The sequence below is a fragment of the Vanessa tameamea genome, chromosome 13 (genome assembly GCF_037043105.1).
Source record: "Vanessa tameamea isolate UH-Manoa-2023 chromosome 13, ilVanTame1 primary haplotype, whole genome shotgun sequence".
NCBI lineage: Eukaryota > Metazoa > Arthropoda > Insecta > Lepidoptera > Nymphalidae > Vanessa > Vanessa tameamea.
In genome coordinates this window covers 348,465-372,427 of record NC_087321.1, presented here as the reverse complement: position 1 = coordinate 372,427, position 23,963 = coordinate 348,465, and the positions used below count along the sequence as shown (strand labels likewise).

General features: G+C 32.7%; 2 protein-coding genes across 2 annotated transcripts in view; both read left to right on the top strand.

Moving 5' to 3' along the window:
- The window catches only part of LOC113397838 (uncharacterized), a 614,853-nt gene that overhangs the window by 536,714 nt on the left and 54,176 nt on the right, over window positions 1–23,963 (top strand). The gene's annotated exons all lie outside the window — the stretch shown is intronic.
- On the top strand, window positions 8,157–22,873 carry LOC113397916 (putative inorganic phosphate cotransporter). Its single transcript, XM_026636448.2, has 11 exons — window positions 8,157–8,407; window positions 8,863–9,182; window positions 9,318–9,497; window positions 9,816–9,954; window positions 10,583–10,800; window positions 11,298–11,447; window positions 15,963–16,095; window positions 17,417–17,535; window positions 18,063–18,182; window positions 19,967–20,108; window positions 22,756–22,873. Exons 1-11 carry the CDS (start codon window positions 8,353–8,355, stop codon window positions 22,803–22,805), a joined length of 1,626 nt encoding a protein of 541 aa, XP_026492233.2. The 5' UTR covers window positions 8,157–8,352; the 3' UTR covers window positions 22,806–22,873.

The following is a 23,963-nucleotide window of genomic DNA, read 5'->3' as shown; positions in this document are numbered from 1 at the left end:
CTTATTAAATAGTTTACTTCTAAAAGGTCATTGTGGATATGTGTTGGCGAAAGAAATAGTTCAGTGGATTAATCAGGTCGATTTAAAACTAATTTATGGATATAAATACTGAGTTTTATATTTATAATCCAATGGTGAAGGAAAATTTGGAAGTATGCATATAATCGTCAGATTAACTTCTGTCACGTGTAGTTTCCGGTACGGTACCCAGCAGTAAATTAGCGTGGGCAGGCTACCTTAGGAAATCTGCCACTGTTTCCAGCAGTGAGATATGAGGGCTAGTACTATTCATGTTTAAATACATTCATGGATATACTATCGTACAAATTAAGCGTTTTCCCCAAAGACTTTGAAATAATATATTCTTATTCAAAGAAAATTATCCCTGCAGTTGTGAGATAAATCAAGATTAGTATAATGATTCGATTAAAAGATTTTGAATTTCAAACGAATTAGTCGGAATTTAACATTCCATACAAATCGACCAACCTTGAAAGTAATCTAAGAGCTTCGTTCAAAAAGGTTTATAAGCAATATTTTAATTTTGAATTATGAACAAACATTTCCGTGATGAAACCAAGACCCTAGACCACCCTAAACCAAGGCCCAGCGGTTAGAACGCGTGCATCTCAACTGATGATTGCGGACTCAAACCCAGGCAAGCACCACTGAATTTTCATGAGCTTAATTTGTGTTTATAACACATCTCATGCTCGGCGGTGAAGGAAAACATCGTGAGGAAATCTGTCATCTGAAGTTGACTATGGTCACACAATATGCGAACTATCCTATCTATTGGTGCTTGTTAAATAACTTAATTGAAAACTAGACTCGCATCAGGAGCGAATCGTTTCAAACATTTCAATTCACAAAAGGCCTCTTTGACAAATTAGACGTTAAAACCCTCTCGCCTCATGCCTTCGGAATCAGTCAGATGGTCTTATTCGGTGTACAACTTGCGCCTGTCTATTTGTTGATGTGGAAATTTTGATGTTCTCAAAATTAGAAATATATTAACATTCGTCGAAGGATCAAAGATTTCTAGACGTAAGAACAGTGATTCAAAGAATATTGTTATAAGTATGCATAATTAATAGCAATTTGGAAAGCTTTGAAGATTGAAATTTGTGGTTTAGCTAAATTGAATCTTAGTTAATTAGTTTTAGCTCAAAAATTGTTGCGTAATTTAGTATAACTAGTTGCTTAACATTGTAAAGCCAATCAAGCCTTGAATAGATAGAGCACTCTTGAAATTATAATTTATATTAGAAACAGAAATACCTCTGCTTCGATTCAAAAATATATCAGTTTTTTATCATTCATCTAGTAAGCCACAGAATATCACGTACATACGTACCATTAAATATATGTTCACCAGATCGCAGTAATATACCACGATGGAGTAGGTTAAAAAAATGCTTAAAAAATGCCCATCGGTTAGACCGTAAAGTATACCGAATGAATATCATTTTTTATACTGGAAGAATTATCACACATCACATTTAACACAAGTTTTCCATTTTTCGTGTGAAACGACTATTCCATTTGATTTGAATTGATTACTTAAATATTGTTAGCTTTTTAAATCATTTCATTTCTCATGTTAAGTTCGAAAACATAGGTGTATGTTACTTTCTTAGAATACAAAACAAATATAACAATCCGTGCGTTAAATAATTTCCGCGCCCGTATTGTGTCAGCAACACGCTCTCTGCTTTCCTCTCTTGATATCTCAGTAAGTACTTATCTATGTTACACGTTAAAGTTTAAAATGAAATCTAATAGTCTGGAAAATGTATTATAATTTTAAAAGAATTTATAATAATTTCATGTCCCTGAGGTCTAGTAGCTTAAGTTTAGGCTGTAGCTCTCGAGGCTCTTGATTCAAATACTAATTTGAGGTTAAGAAATGTTTTTTGGATATTCTTGTCAATACATTTTCAGTACTACAGTACTAGAATGATATAGAAATGTTGGAGTAAAGCGAACATGATTTGAATCTTTGTACTCAATCAGCCTGAACCATCTAGTCTGGTCTCAAGTACGCTACGCACCTAATTTTATATAAACTCTTGCTACATTGTTCTATGGAAGAATGACAAACTGTTTTTTTACACAACTCCTAATCCCTCTTCCAAAGTTCCTCGAATGAAAACTACAACGAAATATACATATATGACTTTGACTAGTTTTTCTACTGTATAAATGTTTGTGTGTTTACGACCGTATGTCAATTTTATTGATATGGTACCGATGCAAAATCTTATCGGAAACTTAAACTTGTTTAATTTTCTTAACTAATGGATAAATTCATAATTTGCGACCTATTTTTAAAAACGGAGTAAGAACATACTTATTCCCTAAAACAGAAACTTAAATACCGATTTTCATGGTCAATAAAGGCGTAATTCCATTATCAAAATCGAAATATACTTTATTCAAGTAGGTTTTTATGAGCAGATTTTTGTTGTCATTTTAAAAAATTGTATCTAACGTAAAGCTACCGCCATACACCATTTCATCCCCAATTTGGCAAAAACACTATATCTTTTACTCATAAGTGGAATCCTAAACACACATTTTCGTATTACAAACATTGAAAAAAGGAGATTTTCTATACAAATTTCATCCTCAGCTTGGCCTTCTTGGGTAATGTTTTTACAACACACAGGATAGTCTTGCTCGTAAGCATCAACCCCACGAATACACGAACGTTTCCACCAAAAATGTATATAAAAAGTATGTTTAATTGATCTAATGAATGTATCTGTATGTATGTATGTATGTAAACTCTCCAAAACAACTCGACCAATTTTGATTAAATTTTAATATGTGCTTAACTGAGTCCACGGACGGCCTATATTGAACCCGGTAGGTGGCGCTGCGACAGGATTACACTACAATAAAATATATTAAAATAATAATAATTAATTTTCACATATAACATTAATATTAATCCGTTACAGTGCTTTGTAAACAATCAATCATTTTAGAATTTTTAAGTTTAAACGATATTTTTATAGTTGGTGATGAGTGAAGGGTGAGTGAGCCAGTAACTACAGGCACAAGGGACGTAGCATCTTAGTTCCCAAGGTTGGTGGCACATTGGTGATGTAAGGAATGGTTAATATTTCTTACAACGCTATTGTCTATGGGCGGTGGTGACCACTTACCATCAGTTGGTCCATTTGCTTGTACGCCTACAGATAACATAAAAAAAATAATTTAATGCTTATTATTATAAGTTTAATATTTATAAATGAATAATAAATTGTTTTGTTTTTAACAATTCTTCATAATGTGTGATTGAATTAATCTCATATTTATTCACATAGCAAAGGAACTTCGTAACAACCGCGTTTTCCACTACAACTCTCATTCTTTATTATTTACCAGTTGCTCCCACGGTATCTGAAACTTCATCATCTTTCATCATCTTTTCCTGTATATCCCGTTATGTATATGTATATATTAGACAGCCTATCGTCTTTGTGCCCCTGGCAATATGTATATATCATATTAAAGTAATCGGTGGTCAAGTTAAGAAGTGAAAACGTAACAAACATACTGACTTTTTTAATATTTTTAATATTGGTTAAGATCTAGACTAGATGCAGCAATAACGCTCTCAAAGATATTGAACGTAACATTACGTTACATATTATCATAAGAGAATCTTATCTGTACAAAAAAATCTTCCGTCCTAAAGTGACATTTGAGATTGTAATAAAATATATGTTGTGTTTTCAAGACAAACATACCTTACAATCTTATTAGCAGGAATGAATGACTTGCTAATAATAATAAGAAGTATAACAAACGATTCGGCTTGCTTGTGTGCGTGAAAAATAAACCTTGAGTCGTCTTCCGTTTAAGCGATGGGGTTTTCAAATAATTACAGAACACTTCACAGAATCTTGGTCTTAATTAGCTAAATTTTAAGGCTTTACTTAAAAGTATTTTGACGTATGATGACGTTGAAGTAGCGATGATATGTTAATTCTGCAAAGTGTAATAAAAATATATTATATTTTTTCATTTTCTATAAAGATGACTCCCTACAGACTTTTATCATAGTATAAAACAAAGTCGCTTACCGCTGTCTGTCCCTATGTATGCTTAGGTCTTTAAAATTACGCAACGGATTTTGCTGCCGTTTTTTTTAATAGATAGATTGATTCAAGAGGAAGGTTTATATGTATAATGCATGCGTAATATAGAGAAACACTAATAAGTTTAGAAGTTTCTGAAGTGATGTCGTACATAAACACATTTTATGCGCTTACATTGCAAACGCTAGCTGAACCCTATGAGATAGATCAAAATGATGTACTACAGTATTGAACACCTTAAAATAATCCGCGGTGGTATATGTCTATCTCTTAGGGATAGCCCACAACAACCATTTTTTATCCTTTAATATTTACGAGAAATAATGGCTTATTTTCGAAGCAAAGTTAACCTTAAATACATTGTGCATTTAATATAGATCAATATGGCCCTTTATAGCAAGTAATTTAAATTAATATTTTCGAAGATATTACAGATTTAAAACGCAGGTACATTGCGGTTTGTTTTGTCTAATGACTAAAAAACCGTGAACGTTGTAAGACATTATTTAGTATATTTAGTATCAGCATTGCACCCGTGTGAAGCCGGGGTGGGTCACTAGTTTGACAATAATTTACAATTACTCCTATTTTACAATATTTACACCCCCCGCGTAAGCTGTTACGTGGTTTATTTCTCGAAAATGGGTGAGACAAAGAGTACTTCCAAAAGCACCATACCACCACCCTCACAACTACTAGTCTATTTGGAAGGAGTGCCCTAAGAACATATAAATTTAGGTACATTAAGGACGATAGGGACGAATCACTAAATGACGATGCAGATAACGAGCTGAGTGACGTGTGTTGTCTGTGGGTGCGTTCTCAAGACTGCGGCGCGTCAGTCATGTTCGCTGGTACAAACAGTCATCATGTGCCAAAGCTCTACTTACGTACCTGGAAGAGCGCTGACAAGTTGAGGGATTTCTGAGGAGTTGGAATCAGAGCTGGAGACACTACAAGCCGGACGGTCTCATATTAAGAGATGACGATTATATTAATTTGATTATTTTATAAATTCATAACTAACAATATACTCGTATGAACATATGTGTGCGTCTGAAATAAAAATATAAATAAATAATCCTGACTTATGAAATAAAATTATGATTTGATTGAAATAATTTGTCATTAAAGAAAACCATTAAATAAATATTTTCAAAAATATATTTTTTGTTACTTAATATTATAATAATATATAGCCACGAATTATACTGTAGTAAACACACACCACACGCACACACACGAACAGAGCTGTAAACAGTGGTGGCAGAGGAGCATGACTGCATATCAAGCGTCATGCTATTTGCGGTCATGGCATACAATTTGGTTTAACCCCTGTAGCCTATTAGGTAAAAAAAAGTAAGACATGCTTGAAAGAGATTTCCACTTCGCTGAATTACGACAAGGGAGCAGCTAGGAAGGAGCCGTGGGTACATTCAACTGACATGCGAGGAGTTCGCATTTTCGTGGGCACGAACCTCATGTAACACGTCAGTCTAGAGCTTCGAATACCTTTATAAAAGACTCTCTAGCATAGAATTAAGAATGCGACGTCTTGGCATAGTTCTTTTTCTAAATATCATTGTTTTTATGATAAAAATATAACGTATCGCAAGTTTCTTATCTAACTACGTAGAATAACTTGTTTTTATTCATAAATGAATACGTGTATATGGATAATTTTATTTAATATAAACCAACAAAATGTTAGATATTTGCTAACAAAGAACGAATTTCAATCACAATTCTCAATTACAATTCTCGTATTCTACTTGTATTGTGTATCTAGTTAAATAGTATCTGAATGATATTGATTCGTTGGTCTAATGAATAGATTATAGAAGCTATAGATCTTGAGATTAGAATCAATTATTAGTATAAAATGTAGGCTCTAGTAAAGACGTTTGAATTGTCGTTTTACAATATTAAATTAAATTTTGAGTTCCCACCGGTTTGCTTGTAAGTACTACCGAGAATGATCAGCTAGAAACTCAATATTTTAACTCGTATTTTTGTCCGAATTAAGTTACATGGGTATTCGTATTTAATACAATTGAATTATTATTTATTCTGTGTTAAAATCAACGAAATGTTAGCTCCATGCTTTGTTATCATTTATTGAATCTTTTTTCGAGTAATACGCCTTGTTATACAAATTGTTTTGAACAAATACTTTAAATTAAATTGAAACAGCTAAAAATATTTAAGGATTTTTTTTGATAGAAACAAAAACCTTGCCGAACGTAGAATTAATTAAATTTAAGAAATTTAGCTGAAAACCTGGTTACATAATGATGGTGCTTATACAATATTTCTCACTAGTTCTACCGAAATAATGATTAATGTAACAGTGTGTTAAGTTTACATAAATGTACGTTAATTAACCATAAGTATAAAACTTGAACTTTGAAAATCATCCCGGGATGAGATCGATAATAGAAATATTATAATAAAATTATATTACAATATTATATTACTATTTATAATCTCACAACAGCTCGTTTATGATGAAGGGATATAGTAATATATATGTCTGCAGCATTACCGCAAAGTATACCATAAGACATAGTACTATGATAATGTCCAAAGTATACCTATTGGATATCTAGCTGTCTACTTTTCCTAATAGAATGTTGTGGAGCTGAATCTGTCTGCGAGGGAAGGTAAATAAGAATGACATTAGGTTGTAGCTTTCAATTTAATTCCAAATAATAACATGACGGCTCAACATTTATTTTATGAGCCTACTTAAATAAAAATATATTTTGATTTTGATTGGCACTTGAATTGTGAGAGTAAGGGATCAAAAAATGTACCTGAGCCTGCGTATTCTTTGTTTGCTACTAGAACTGAAATTAGTCAGGAGTCATTACTATTTTTATAAATTTTTTGCAATTTATTTTATTTAGTAATTATATCTAAATTGATCTATTAAGTACTGTTGAAATTTTCCAATCTTTGAAAAATGTTATCAATAGATCTATTGATAAATATGAAAAGATCTAAGATTTCCCCTTTTTCTTGTATCTTAAGTCATTGAGCTATTCTCGCTTCATAGTTTATGATTTCCTTGCAAAAAAATTAAATTTAGCACTATAGTTTTTCTATTCCATATCATTGTTTAAATAATAATAATCTATACCAAAACTACGCTACCAAGTTGTAGTTTGTGTTCTGATAACTGTATTTAACTATGATAATAAATGTACCAAAGCTCAAGGATGTAGATGTACCAATTTTGTTTTTATTTTTTAATATTGTGAAACTAATTTCAGAGAATATTTAATTGTGACATTCCTATTCAAGTTTTTACCCATGAATCCCTCTCCCTAATGTCCCTATCCAGGTGGCAGGCTACCTTTTTGTCAAATTTAATTATATCAGATTACTGGCTTATCTATGATTAAATTCTGAGTTAATTTTGAATTTATAATTATAGCCTGTTGTGTGAGAAGGACGGACAAAGGCAAATATTTTTCGAAGGACTCCAAAACATTGAAATATTCAGTGTCTACTTGCAGATAACAACAAAAAAAAACAAGTAACTTTGAATAAAACTGACTTCTCATAGCCGTGTTCTCTTAAATCTATATCTTTGATATTTGTTTTAACCCTGCAATGGCTAATTTTTGTTAGAAATCGGAGAGGCTAGATCGTTTTCAGTCAATGAACTCGTAGGTATAAGATAGAATGGTCTCTCTGCGTCTCACATGGATACTTTCAATATCTCCTACGTCTTGGTCTGAGCAACATTGACGGATCTCGTCCAATCTTACACGAGAATTCCCCAAAACAATGTTACCTGATATATTGGAACATAATATGCTTTCGTCATATCCAAGGTCAAAGGGCTGGTAAAATTGATTGTAATTTATATCAGAAACAGTCATGGAGAAAATGCATTGAGCAAATGTTGAGAACATCCTAACTTTTCTATATTTTCATTAATCTTTCTCTTCTCCGATAATAGACGCATATCTATCGAGCACATTAAAGGTGACATAATTATGTACTTCAAATTACTAATTAGTAGATAAAAGTTCAATAATGGAGTAGCATGTCTGTTTGTTTTATTTCAAATGCAAATACTTTTCAGCGAAAAATATTTTAATGTAAACAAGAAAATAAATTTAAATTTGCTTCTGCTAACTTCCGTATGTATAGAAGACAGTGCAATATTACACAGCACAGTACAGTTGGGATTTTATTCAATAGCTGGACGTGTCTTAATTGAACAAAAATGTTGGACAAGGAGTACGGTAAAGTACCCATTGAGGACATTGAAAAGGAATTCAGTAAGTATCACTGTAAAAAGTAGTATAGTGTATAAATGGCAAAATGTTAAAAAAGTTAACATCATTCATAATCAGACATTGTTAGAACCTTGTTAGACGGACAATCGATCTTGTACCAAATAATTTCCTTAGTATTTTTAAATATAATATCGTTTATTTTAGCGATATGTTTTTGTTTTGTAATAAACTTTTAAAAATTTTGCGATCCATTTTGTCACTAACGCTTCAACGAGAAAACAAGTAATTAATTAACACACATGCGTTACTGATGTTTTAGTTATGAGTACATTCGGATTATGAAAAGGGTTCAATTTTATATTTTGAGCCAGAGATGGCAGGTTGTGTTTTCATTAAAATCCCATCCTTGTTTTCCGAGTGGAAATCTTTAAACTAAACTAATATAATCATACTTTTATATCTTATACGTTTTATCTTGATAATATTTTTTGTTTTAGATTGCAATGACAAAGAACCTATCAAATATGGTTATGGAGTGCGTCACGCTCAAGCTCTTCTATATTTCATTTGTCTCGCCCTAGGCTACATTTCGCGTGGTCATTTAGGAGTTACAATTGTTGGAATGACAATGGTCGACCACGCTCACAAACCTATAGCTGTAACGGAAGCTGCACACATTTTTGCAAACAGTACAATTATAGATACAGTAACCACAACTGAAGGTTCTATTGTAAATAAAATAACAGTTAATGATTTAAAAGAAAATATAACATTACCAGTTAATAAGACAGATGCTAATCATTGGAATGTTTATAGAGTAAGTATTCGTTTAAATGCACTAATGAGATATTTAATTTTAGGTAATTGAACTAATTCAAATTGTCAAGTCAATAAGTCAATAATAATTGTTGTCTTTTCTAATCAATCGATGAAAATCTATTAAAATTTTCAGACTTACGATTGGCCTAAATCAATTCAAGAAATGGTACTTGGGTCCTTTTTCTTAGGATACAGCATAATGATGTTCCCTATTGGTATTGTATGTCAGCGTTGGGGCGGAAAAATTCCCCTTCAGATTGCTATGTTTGTAAATGGAGTTGTATCATTTTTTACACCCTGGCTTGTCACATGGGTAGGTTTAAAATCATTGATAACCGTTATTTGTTTTATTGAATTAATGTATTTTAAAATGCTATGTTAGTCTGATTATGAAACGTATATTTGTTTCTGTTACCCTTTTAACAACACAGTCATAGTCGATTGTTTTTATGGCTACACTATTACACAGCAGAAATTATGTATTATCGGACATATAGCGTTAAATATAACATACGTCTTATTGTTTTAACGATAAATATAATTTAAAAAAAAAACAAAAACTTTTTTGAAATTAACTATAACATTTTTGCTAGCAAATTATTTTATTCAATGAAGATAAAATCTTTTTCAGGGTGGTTGGAAGGTATTGTGTATACTCCGTACAATGCAAGGACTTTCACAAGCAGGCTTGTACCCGGGTATCCTTACTTTATTAACAAATTGGGTACCTGTAAGCGAACGTGGAAGTCTCTGTAGCTATGTTTACACAGGTGAATATCCATTATGCAAAGTGTTTTGGGAATTAATTGCTTGAATTAACTTGCCGTAAGATCGTTTTCATCAAAGGAGATAAGAAAGGAAAAATAGTTTTTTTACTAATTTATAAAATATAACGGAAATAGATCTTGAGAACGAAAAGATAAAAAGTTAAATAAATTTTTCGATCAAAAAATTCTCAGTTCTTTTCTTGAAGTAGGTAATATTTACACTTGAAAGATTGTTAGGCTATCCTACACTCGAAAACATTTTGCAGCCATGTCAAACCTGACCTTCTGAATTATTAGACTGAAGGAATAGAAAATTAACTTGTATTTGTACAGACTTTTAGAGTTAGAGTGCACTTTCATATGTCCCGCACAGTTAGCTGGACTTCCATTTGCATGTACTCTGAGGTCAAAGTCAGTCGAGCGATCATACATTACATGATCGGTCTTCTAGAATTAAACTGAAAAGAAAATCACATCTTAAATCTGTATCATAATATTAACCATAATCGTTACATAAACTCAGACAGCTCAAGCACAATTGATTATTTGTTCAAATACATTGTAAGGATTTACGGAGAATATTTAAGATCTGGAATATTTAAAAAAATATCATAAATATTGTTTGTTTTAGCTTCCGGGTTCGGCACTGTCATAGCGTTCCAGGCAGCTGGTATCCTTGCATTTAGTAGATTTGGATGGCCGTCCACATACTGGGCTACCGGGGTAGCGTGTTTTATTGGATTTATTTTAATTACCATATTCGGTGCAGCTACTCCAAAGGATCATAAGTCCATATCAGAAGCTGAGAAAAATTACATTATGGGAGCAACAAGTAAAGGCGTTGAAACGGTAAGTCTTTTACTAGTAATTAAATATTTGAAGCCCGGATTAAGGCCTCCTAGCCAGGAAGGAATTAGTTTCCCTGCTGACCAGCCGGTCAGCATGTATATTATAATTTACTTGGTAGGGCTTTGTGTAAGCCCGCCTGGGTAGTGACTCTGTTTATCTGTTTGTTTGATTTTTACAACAACACAATCTAAGTAAATACTGAACCTGATTTAATACCGGATATAAATTGCATGATCTACGAAAAATTCAATAAATGAACAATTTTAGATAATGCAACATCTTATGTTTGGTATGAGTTCAAAGAGAACTAACATAACATAGATTGCGTTTAAATGACTTTGTATTTATCTGTTAATTTTTAATTACTCATAATCCCCAGCACTTTTTTAAAGGATTCCAAGGTGTGAAATTTTTTTATGGACGATAAAAATATTTCAAGTATGTTACACATCAACATTTTAAGATTTATTTTGTTTTTTTTTTATGATCTATAACAGAAATCCAAAGTTCCGTGGAAGTCCGTTGCAAAGTCTATACCCGTATGGGCCACTATCGTAGCACACATGGGAAATGCTGTTTGCTTCGTGTTCTTCTTCATGCAAGTACCGACATATGTGTTCGCGATTTTAAAACTCAACATTCGAAACGTAAGTCACTATATCAATATATAAAATATCAAACAAAAAGTATAAAAATCCATTTAAAACATTCAGTTGTGAATAGTTTATACGAGCGCATAAATAAGTAATGCTGTTCTGTTGGGGATCGGGTGCTTCAATAGATACTCATGAGATAGGATTTCATCCGAGACATGCATCCTGATGTTTTCCCTCACTCCCGACCACGAGATTATTATAAACACGAATTGCACCTGTTCTAATCACTGAGGCATCTCAGCTCAGTGCGTTAACTGTTTCATGGGTTGGTTAAATCTAGTTTTGAGCCAATAATAGTTTTGGTCACTTCACTGTAATTTTAATTAAATCAAGTTACTTAAATTTATTATTATTATTTCTTATTTATTTTGTTTATTTTCGATATTACATACATAAATAACACACACCACATACTGCATTCACTTGATTTATATCCGTGAATGTAGTTTACACCAGCTTAAAGGCTGAGAAAAATTTATTATTATTAATTTTGTTTTTTGGACTATTTATCTCCCAAATAATGGGGCAAATATTCCAGTCACACGGGTCAATGACCAAGTGTATCTGGGGAGTGAAAAAGTCAGTCAGTACAGTCAGTCAGCCAGCTCATTATTAGATTCTAAAAACTTACGTACTATTCGACAAGTATTTAAAATAGCAGCTTTTTGCATGGTGATGTATGTGAGAGGTGGTAAATCAAGAATTTTTAAACTTTGGTGTAAGTGTTTAGGTATGACTCCGGTAGTGGAAAGCACGATAGGGACAATAAAAACCTTATTTAAATTCCAGATTCTAATTATTTCTTCTTTTAATTCTGTATATTTATTGATCTTTTCCGTAATAGTTTTTAATAAGTTATGTGTGTTTGGAACAGAAACATCAATTAAGTAAGCTATTTTAGATGATTTGTTAACTAAAGTTATATCCGGTCTATTGTAATGAATCGTTTTATCAGTAAGAATTGCTCTATCATAATATATTTTTATTTCTTCATTTTCTAAAACGGGGTTGGGTTGGTATTCATAGTAAGGTTTTAGTGGAGTATTTGAGAAGTTATATTTGTGTGCAAGTTTTTGATGTATGTAGTGAACTATTTGGTTGTGGCGATGGGTGTAATCTGTTTGAGCTAGAGTAGGGCAAGCTCCTGTAATATGTTGTATATTTTCTGGCATTCTGTGACATTTTCGACATAAATCTGATTCTATTGATTCTTTAAGTATATATTTTTTATAATTTCTTGTATTGATAACCTGGTCTTGAATAGCAATTAGAAAGCCTTCTGTTTCGGGGAACAGGTAACCTTTTTGTAACCATTTATTTGACGCATCTAAATCTATGAAATTTTGCTCTAGATCGTGGATATGCCTACCATGTAGTTCTTTTCTTCTCCAATCTTTAATTTTTTCATTTATTTGTTCTTGGATAGTTTTAAACTCTTTATTCTTATTTTTTAGGTTTAACGGTGTGAAATTATCATCAACTTCTACTATAGCTGCATGTATCTTACTAGTATTTGCTTTATTGTAGAAAAAATTTTGAATATTATGGATTTGGTTTTGCCAAAGTATTTTTAAATCAACTACCCCTCTTCCTCCTAATTGTCTTTTCAACGTTAATCTTTCTATAGCTGATTTCGGATGGTGATAATTATGTTTAGTTAGCGTGACTCTAGTTTTTATTTCTAACTTCTTAATATCTGTCTGAGACCATTTGATTATCCCGAAGGAGTAAGTTAGGACCGGAATAGCAAAAGTATTTATTGCTCTTATGAGATTTCGCGAATAAAGATGTTTTTTGCACAGCTGGTTTACTCTTTTGATGTACTCTGTGGTAAGATCTTGTTTTAATTTTGAGTGATTAATATCCTTAGCTTGAAGTATACCCAAATATTTATATAAGTCCCCTTCTAACATCTCGGATATATTTATTTCCTCACTTATTTCATAATTTTTCTCAATTAATTTTCCTTTCTTTATAGTTAAAGTTTTGCATTTATCTAAGCCAAAATTCATATTTATATCTTTACTAAATTGCGCTGTAATTTTTATCATTTCTTTCATTTCTTTCACAGATTTACTAAATAGTTTTATGTCATCCATGTACATCAGATGAGAAACCGCTATGTCACGTGTTAATTGGTATCCAATTTTAGAATCTGATAGTATTCTAGATAGAGGATTTAGGGCGAGGCAAAACCACAAAGGACTGAGAGAGTCTCCCTGGAAGATGCCATTTCTAATATGGATTTCGTCACAACAGATTTTAGATGTTTTTGTTGTTAAAGTTATTGTGGTTCTCCAATTAGACATGGCCTCCTCCAAAAATTTAATAATATTAGGATGAATCTTATATGTTTGTAAAATTTGGACTAACCATGAATGTGGGACACTATCAAAAGCTTTTTTGAAATCTATATATGTGACATACAAATTTCTATTAAATTTATTTGAATGTTTTAGTATGGTTGAATCTATAATTAATTGCTCTTTACATCCTCTGTGGTTTCGCCTGCATCCCTTTTGTTCCTCTGACATTACATTATGTGCTTCCAGGTGTGAGACTATCTTATTGGTAATGCAGGATGTGATTATTTTATATATTGTTGGTAGGCATGTTATGGGACGGTACTGTGATGGATCGTGGGTGTTTTGGTTTTTTGGTAGCATGTAGGTCAAACCGGTTGTTATAAAATTTGGGAGTGGAGTTCTACAGTTAATTAGGTCTGAAATTATTTTTGTTAGAATATCATGTAATGACGTAAACTTTTTATACCAGAAATTATGTATTTGGTCTATTCCAGCAGCTTTCCAATTTTTCGTTTTCTTTAAAACTTCCGTTAAATCATCCAATTTTAATTCTATAAATTCCATCTGTTCCATATAACCCCACTTCTGATTCTCTTCTTCAATCCATTTTGCCTGTAAATTGTGGTCACTCCTTTTTTCCCAAATCCCTGCCCAGTAGTTTTTAAGTTCATCTTTATTTGGTATTTGTTCTTCATTATTTGTATTATTCGAGGTACAACTATTCAATGACCTGTAAAAAGCTTTTTCGTTGGTACTATATAATTTATTATCTTGTTTTCTATTAAGTGCTTTCCTGTATCTTGCAAGTCTATGAGATTTTAAAGATAGTTTCTGTTTAAGAGTGTCGATATATTCTTCTGGTTTCTTGTTTTCTCGTTCGTGGGTAGTGTGCACTTTGGTATTTTTAAATATTATCTCTACTTTTTTTACTACTTTTTTAGATCTATTGCCTTTTAAATATTGAGTTAACCTACCAATGTCTGCTCTAAGCTTTTTTATATCGTTTTCTAATCTATGTTCCCACGCGGGCTTATGGCTCTTTTTCTTCTGTATGCTTGAATCTTCTATATTTCCTGACTTAATTTTATAGCCAAGTTTTGTTATTATTACTAAAGCTGAACAATAGATTAATGTATGTAAATGCAGTAGGTCGGAATCTAATGAAAAAAAGGTAGGTAGTATATGAGTATTGAATGTGTAAATCAGATCATGAAGTAGCTTACTCTCTTTTAATCGCGGTAATTTTGGTCGGGTTTTAGGATCAGTACCTTGAAATTTAGTTAGTGCTGTTTCTAAAAGATTCTTTAATTCTTCAATGTTTTCTTGTTGTGGGTTTTCTAAGGTTGTAGATTGAGTATATTGTATTTCTGTATCGTGAACTAGGGATGTTAAATTTGTCTGTGTAGAAGCATCAGATTGTGTAATATTGTAAGTTGTAGGGCTAGTAACTATATTGTGTGTCTGAATTAACGGTTGTGATTGTAAATGGGGTGAATGCAACGATGTATCTGTTTGATTATTTAAATCCGCTTCCCTTCTTAATTGTTCAGCAATTTCTGATTTAAGATGTGCTATTTCATTTTCACTTATTAATTTATTTCTAATTATTACTCTTCTTTGATCTGCGATACGTTGTTGACTTACATTCCAATCCGGATATTGTGTTTTAAATTTGTCGAATAGCCGTTTAGGGTACATAACTTTATCAGTTTCTAATTTTGTAATATAAAGATAAGTACGCATAATAAACAAGTTAACTTCTTTGTCCCACTTCATGCGTACTCTGGGTTTACCAGCCTTGGTGGTCGCAGGTTGTGAGCTAGCGGCTCCCTGCGAAACATCCTCAGTTGGCCTGTTAAAACTAACAGCAGAATTTTGACTAGCACTAATAACGGGTAAACTATTGTCGGCTGTAGATAATTGTTCGGGGGGAACCCGCCTGCTCAGTCCCCCACCGCCAGTGGATCGCATGCTGTAACACCCAGCACTGGCTCCAGGTGTGCCCCGGCGACCCCCGGGTAGCGGCCCTATACGTAATCTCTCTGAATGTTGCTCCATGTTTGATGGGTTACCATAGCCTTGTTTGCCGCATAAGTTTCAGATGTATGCGTGTCCGCCCCCCACGTGGTCTGGTGTTCGACTCGGACGTAAGGTTGGATTTTGGGGGGCTTATTATTAATATTATTATTTTTTGTTACAGAGTGGCTTATTATCTTCTTTACCATACTTCGCTTCGTTCTTCTCATCGATCGCCTTTGGCCATCTATCCGACTGTTTAACGAACAGAAAAATAATGAGTATCAAAAATGCAAGACGGTTCTTTAATACGATAGGTGAGTCTGGAAATCAGTCGTTGAAATAAATCAATTTGACAACTTGAGGCCGTAACCTAACTTCAAAAAGTAAATATAACAATAAATTGCGATTTGCTCAGCTCAATAATTTACAACTAGATAAAATAGAACTAGATTGATTTACATAAGTGAAAATTGGAGAGAATCCCTTAGGGTATTAAAATAAATCTATTTAAATAAGAACATTGAATATAAAGTAATTTCGGTCATTTCTTTCAACGAATATCTTTGAGAATTGGTTCTAGTATTGTTTTTGGGTGAGATTGAATCGTAGAAGTACAGCTGAGTTCAACTATTATTAGGAGGTAAAATTTGTTTTGTTCTTATCAAATTGATATTCAAATTTCAAATTGAGATATTGTAGTTTCCAGACTCAGTATATGGAACATTTTGATGTAAAATAATGACCAAATAAAATAGAATTCAGGCACAGTCAGTATCAATCCTAGCTATTATAACCTTATGAGGTTAATCAATTCTCTTTACAGTAAAAAGGCTGCATAATTCGTTTTGTAGGTTGTATATAACGTTAAAGTTTTTTTTATGCCATTGGTTGGCGGACGAGCATATGGGCCACCTGATGGTAAATGGTCACCACTGCCCATAGACAAAGGTGCTGTAAGAAATATTAACTATTCCTTACATCACCTACGCGCCACCAACCTTGGGAACTAAGATGTTATGTCCCTTGTGCCTGTGATTACACTGGCTCACTCACCCTTCTAGCCGGAACACAACAATACAGAGTACTGTTATTTGGCGGTAGAATATCTGATGAGTGGTACCTACCCAGGCGGGCATGCACAAGGCCCTACCACCAAGTATAGTAGAGGTAATCGTCTACCTGAGCATTATCCGAATGAATGCTTCCAAAACAATTTCGATTTCGAAAAGCTATACTAATATTATAAATCTGAAGAGTTTGTTTGTTTTGAATTTGCTTGATATAGTATAAAGTCTTGAAAACTCCTCGACTAAAGTCATATTCCATAGCAATAGAGTAGAGCAGCTAGCCTGTATATAATATTTCTAAAAAACCAAAACTTACCCGTGGGATTTTTTTGTCGGATTTTTTTAGATCTCACTCTTTTTGTTTTTACAATCGGTGGTTGTCTATTAATTGGCAATATTTCTACCTTAAATAATGAAATTTGAATTGAATTTTGAGATATCAAAAATGCCTTCGGAAAAGTAACTTATTTTTCTTGTCGGTTCTTCTAGGTAGAATCTACACTGGAAGTTTTATATTTAACATGTTCGTGTTAAATTATTCATAGGTGTTGAATGTTTAATTTTCCAGCATGTGTGGTGCCCTCAATATGCCTGATGTTGGTGGCTTACACGAGGGACACACTCCTCGCTGTCATCTGTTTTGTATTATTTGTTATGTGTCATACCGCGATGCACACAGGCTGGATGGTAAGTTAAAACTTTGATAATACTATGTTATAAAAGTTCATATAATTAATACAGTAATTAATATTATTATATTAAATTATTAAATATTATAAGTACAGATTTGGAAAAAAACGTCTTTTTTTTAATGGAATATTTGTGTGTATTGACGATTTTTGAACGACGACTTTAAATGTTGTAATTTTAATATTTTATATATCAGGAATACATAGATCATAAAAATATGGAAATCCGATTATTTACTTGAATTCCATAGGATGTGTAAATGAAGTGTACACAGTTGACTATGAATTTCATTTGTTTCCTTGCTTGTCTCCTCACTAGAATCTACACTCCAAACCATCGGATTTACATTCAATTTAATCTTATATATTTGAATATTTAATATCACTCAATCACGCAAAAATGGCTGGATTCATTTAAAGGTAATTTGGATTAGACATAGCTGGCTTAACTGCCTCCCTTACAAGTGAAACCCCGGCTGTAAGCTAGTGAAGAATAATTGTTTTGAATCAGTTTTTTTTTTTCAGATAAATTATATGGATCTGTCACCAAACTTCAGCGGAGCTCTGATGGCGTGCGGGAATACAGTCACCAACGTAGTCGTGCTTGCTCTACCCGTCATCGTTGCCAATATCGTGACTGATGTAGTACGTGTAACTCTTGCTCAAATATATTATAACTATTTTAGGAAGCAGGCTATAAAATAGGTAATTATTAGTCTATATGCACAGACATGTGACTATAATTGACTGCCTTGTGGATATGAGGCCGCGGATCCCGAGGTCGAAGCCCAGGACGGGCTGATAAAAAGCTATTTCTGTCGAAAAATTAGTCGATTAGTCTGGAGTCTGTAAGTTAGAAATCTGTACAGATTACAATAAGAGGTAACATACTATCAATCGCTGGTATGTCCCGCGTGTGTACCACCCATTATTTTACTGCCAGTCATACTGTGTGTATTGAAGTTCTGGTTTTACGGATATTAAAGCTATTCATTAAAATTCCGTGTTATTCGTGGCACGGTAATCGTTTCTATAATAAAACTCTATTTATAATTTAAGCTCATTAAAAAGACATTGATAAATAAGGCATATTACTCAATACAAAATTAAATTGGTGATCAAAACGCGTGGACTTAGTGTTTGTTGATTTCTAGACATCTACTCTAGCATCATACTCTGTAATTGGAATGGTGGAAAAGATTAACTACTGAGTTTCTTGTCGGTTTCTGTATGTAGAATCTGCTTTCCGAATCGGTGGTTTATTTATATTTAAATCAACACTGACACATGACATCTCAAAAATGCTTTTATTAGTATAGACTGATAAAATGCAAAAAAATTTTTCATCGTTCTGATATATCCAGTTCTATTATATGGTATGATGCGTAACTAAAATGAGCCATTAAGTGTCCCATATGCTTGTCTCCTAAAACAAATTTAAAAATAGAATACAGTTTTATATTTTTAATAAAACCGGGCTGTAATATAGAAGTACATTAAAAACTTCACAACATATTCAACGACAGAAGTTCAATGCAGTTATGAAATTCATAGCCTTGCACATTTTTACACCTCGGGCCTCGGGCATTTCTCGGAGCGCGAAACGAAAAATATTTATGATTATTTAAACTTATCCGGTCACTGTGATCCTGAAATATTCCCACAAAGAGAGTTCTATTTATAGTTTAATATTACTTATAGTAAGTATAATACCTATGCTGGATTTTTTGATAAATATGTTTGGTGATATTACTACTTTATACAGCTTAACATTAAACTCTTTGATTTAATCATGTTTTATATATTAGATAAGAAAACCAATTGATTAGCTTATAAGATTTTGAATCAATACCCGGGTTAGGACGTTAGAAGTAGCTGAGTTTCTGTCAAGAATGTATCCCTTGCCTTATCGCCTGTTGCTTTTGAAAACATGTAAGGTCTTGCGTCTGGTCTCTATCCTACTCGTATTTTGTCTGAGGTGGTATAGAGTAAAATTGCGCATTACTATTAATAATAAGTAATCTTCCAGATTATTACCCCTCACTCTCTTGATTAATATTTATGCGAAATGAGGATAAATACAAAAAAAAAATCTTATTCATCTTAAATCAACCATATCAAAAGATGAACCTTATATTTTTTTTGTTGTAAATAAAACAAAGAGATTTACTTAAATTTGATTTTTCTTTTTTTTTAAATACAAATCAACCGGTAAGATAGTGTTGCCAACATAAAAGAGCAAAGCTCACTACGAACAATGTTGCTTATTAAATTATTTAAAATTAAAGTAACATCTTGTACCTACATTGCTGAGCAATGGCATACTCTTCTTTCGAGGGGTAAACTTGGAACTGAATCCGAAACTTCGATTAACATGTGACTCGACAAAAATTATTTATAGTTTGAATACTATGCTCTTGTCTCCACAGACTAATCAGCACCAATGGCGGATCACGATGTTCCTGATGGCTGGCCTCACGCTCACCGCTAATATCATCTTCATCATATTTATGTCTGCTGAAGTCCAACCTTGGAATGATAGTAACGGTAATACAACGGACAATAAATCAGGTGAGTTAGTTAGTCAGTTGGAATCGTTATCACTAAACGTCAGAAGGTATAGCATAATTAAAATATTAAAAGTGGATTATGAGTACTGTATGCGCGAGATATAAATGGACTGTAAGGTTACCTCGTAATCTGGGCTCTTACTTTCGAAGACACTTTCTTCTTGAGAGCGCTCCTTTGGTCATCACGTGTTTGAAGGACACGAGCCCAGAGATGGGTGATATTATTTGTAGGATAGGAGAAGGATAACAGTTCGTTACGGTAGCTAACTTTTAAGCGCCTACATGAGAAGGGAAGTACGTCACACGTCAAAGTCACACCATGGGCACTTATCAACGTTTCAATATATGCATTATCCTGTATATAATACACTACAAGTACTGAGGTAGGCTATATGTAAAGCAATCATAACAACAAACATTTTTTTTTCATTTTGAGTAAAATAAATTTTAATTGAATGAGCGCGTGTGCGTGCATTTGTGTGTCTATGTGTGTTTGAAAGAATATAATCTATCTGACTTCATGGCAATTAAATTGACTTGTCTTGTTGACAGTAAACTATATATATTAACATAAAATTCACACAAGCCTGTCCGGAATTACTTGCTATTTACTAAATATGTTTTCTACGAATTTTCAGTTTATGTATAATAAATAAATAAATATTTCCTATTTTTCGTACGAATTTAATATAAGTGGATTCCGAGATGAATCGGGGATTGCCGATTTTCGTATTTTCTCGTTAAAATATTTGAAGCTATGCAGATTAAAATATTGTATATAAATATCTGTATTTCTCATATCGAACCTTTTATTTGGCATACAATATGCCTTTTAATTTTTTTGTTTAAATATTTTATACGTCTTATTCAAAATAAAAACGGAATGCACTGTTTAGTACAAAATATATTGAGTGCAAAATGTCAAATATTTTCGTTTAAAAGACGCGGAAATGGTCTACGACTAACAAAAAGATAATTTAGTATTAAATCGAATGTACAAAATGAAACTTTAGATTCTTAAACATTTCCTGTATTCGGACATATTATGAAACAAACGTGACCTATAAGTTAACAAAATCTTTCCCCTTTTTGGGCAGTCGGATAAACAGCACAATTTTACTTACCGTTGGTTAATATCTACTGACGTAATAAACGCGTGATATTTATGTATTTATATTATATGCATCACGCTTTAATAATATATATGACTAAATCGTGTGAGTGATAAGCTACATAATAATTGTCGTCATTTTTGTTTAACTTGATTTAACTAAGATTGTCATGATATGCTATTTTGTTTTAAGCAGAGAGGCTAGCAAATGAGAAACCTTATTGTAACTTTTAATCTTAGACACTGTACAAAACACTTCTTACAATGTCACTAATCGCTTCCTAAGACTATCTCGTTGGTCTAGTGACTAGATATAAGGCCGCAGGTTTCGAAGTCCTGGGTTCAACCCCGTGTCGAGATCATAAAAAGTTCTTGGGATTTTTTTGTCGAAAAATGTAACATGCAATGAGTAACAGCCTGGAATCTGGTCCTAGGAAGTGTGTTGGAATTTGCCTTCCCAACGGTTTATGAGATTGAGGTAATAGAGAGTGCACCTGTGTTTAAGCACACTATAATTTGTTCTGCGTAATTGGTTAGTCTCGCTTGATGTTAGCCGTCGTGACCCAAATCAGTCAGGACGACATCATCTCTATGATATACAATATTTCTCGTTTTTGTGCCTGTTGTTACAATGGCCGACTCGCCCGAAATACAGCAATATAATTAGTTTAACGATAGAAAACTGAATCGGTCTATATTTTATTTTTATACTTGCATTCTAGGTGTGAGGTAAAATATGGTCTAGTCCAGGCCAGTCTTAAGCACAACCAACTTCGTTATAATACTAATTATTGTAAAAGATATTTTATGAGAATTAGTATTATAATAAAAAAACGGATGAATATTATTTGAAGAGAAATTAATAGATAAACATATATTCATCTTTAAATACTGACAACAACATAAACAAATATACAGTATTAGATTGATTTTAAACAGTTTTTAATTATAGTGATAATGATTCGAACTAAATATTGCATGGTATTGTGGAACGGCTTCCTCAAATAATACTTTGATTTTGTTTACATACTAAGATGAATAGAATAGACACATAATCATGATCACATAATTTTTAAACATTAACGTGCGGTGTCTATTTAACCGAGTCGAGATGGCCCAGTGGTTAGAACACGTGCATCTTAACCGATGATTTCGGGTTCAAACCCAGGCAAGTACCACTGAATTTTCATGTACTTAATTTGTGTTTATAATTCATCTCGTGCTCGGCGGTGAAGGAAAACATCGCGAGGAAACCTGCATGTGTCTAATTTCAATTTAATTCTGCCACATGTGTATTCCCACCAACCCGCATTGGAGCAGGGTGGTGGAATATGCTCCAAACCTTCTCCTCAAAGGGCGAGGAGGCCTTAGACCAGCAGTGAGAAATTTACAGGCTGTTAATGTAATGTAATGTAATGTCTATATAACATTTCTTATATAATAAATAAATAAACAATCAGGGTACTAATATCTTAGAAAACATGTTTTATATTGTTTTATGTTAATATCGCATAATGATACTTCTTCTTTGTTTCAGAATACGAAGCCATAGAGCCAGAATTAAAACAAAATAAAGTTATATTTTAGAAATATTGTAAATACACTGTAAATATTAAATACATATTTGTTTATTGTTTTAACTTTAACATTATCTCGGGCACAGCTGCGTGTATAGTTCGTCTATATGTATGTATGTAGTTTATATTTTAGACTTAAGAATGTATTACTTGTGTTTTTTATTTTATAGTAATTCTTATATTCTATGTATTGTGGTACGCTTAAAAATAAAATATTATTATATTCATTTCTATTGAAGAAATCGTTATTGTACATCAGAAAACATAATATCATTTATTATTTCTCTAAACCCCTCCTGAATCTAGGACCTCGGGTATATACCGAATGGATAAAAAATAATAATTGAAAACTGACGGATTGTCCGGTAATATCCGGTAACACAACACAACTGAATCCCAGAAAAACTAACAAGTTATTTAAACGCAAAATAAAAAGGATCGTTAAGGAATGTATTAAATAATAAAGAATTTATAATATCAATTACTTCTGATGTGTGAATGAGCACACCATGGGAATCAAACGCTCGCCCCCAAGCCGATTCAACTAGAAATATGAAAAAAAAAAATTACTCTTTCACCAGTACATCTCAGGTCTGAGGTAGTTATTTCCTTAGTGGTATATTCTTTATCTTAACAATCAATCAGTATTTGTATTGTTGGTTTCTTTTTTTTTACTTTATTTATATAATTGAATCTGCTCATAACGCACCGAGTTACAAATTGCGTTTTATAAACTAGTTATAACCGGAATAAAAACAAACACTATGTTAAGAATAACTAATCGTTTCTGACATTGTTAACTCTTTCCGACACATGTAGGCAGCGGTATTTAATAGTTATATAATTCAGTCATACATTAAATAGAACATTATCATAAGTTAGTAGTTATTTTAAGCTTAATAAAATCAATTTACTATCGCTTATATAAACATGGAATTACAAGGTTAACTTAATATGAGGTAGGCTCGAGTTTTTCTCCTTCCATGAGTGAGGTGAATCTCAGGTAACGGGACAGAGGCAAATATTATCTGTGCCCTGATATCTGCCGGATGCGTTTGGAGCACTGCTCGGGAGTGACCACGGATGCGTCATCGTAAAATAATTGGTGAAGTACAACCCTCACAGAGGTTTCGATAATTAAAAAAGGAGTATCTATTGTAAAGTAAGA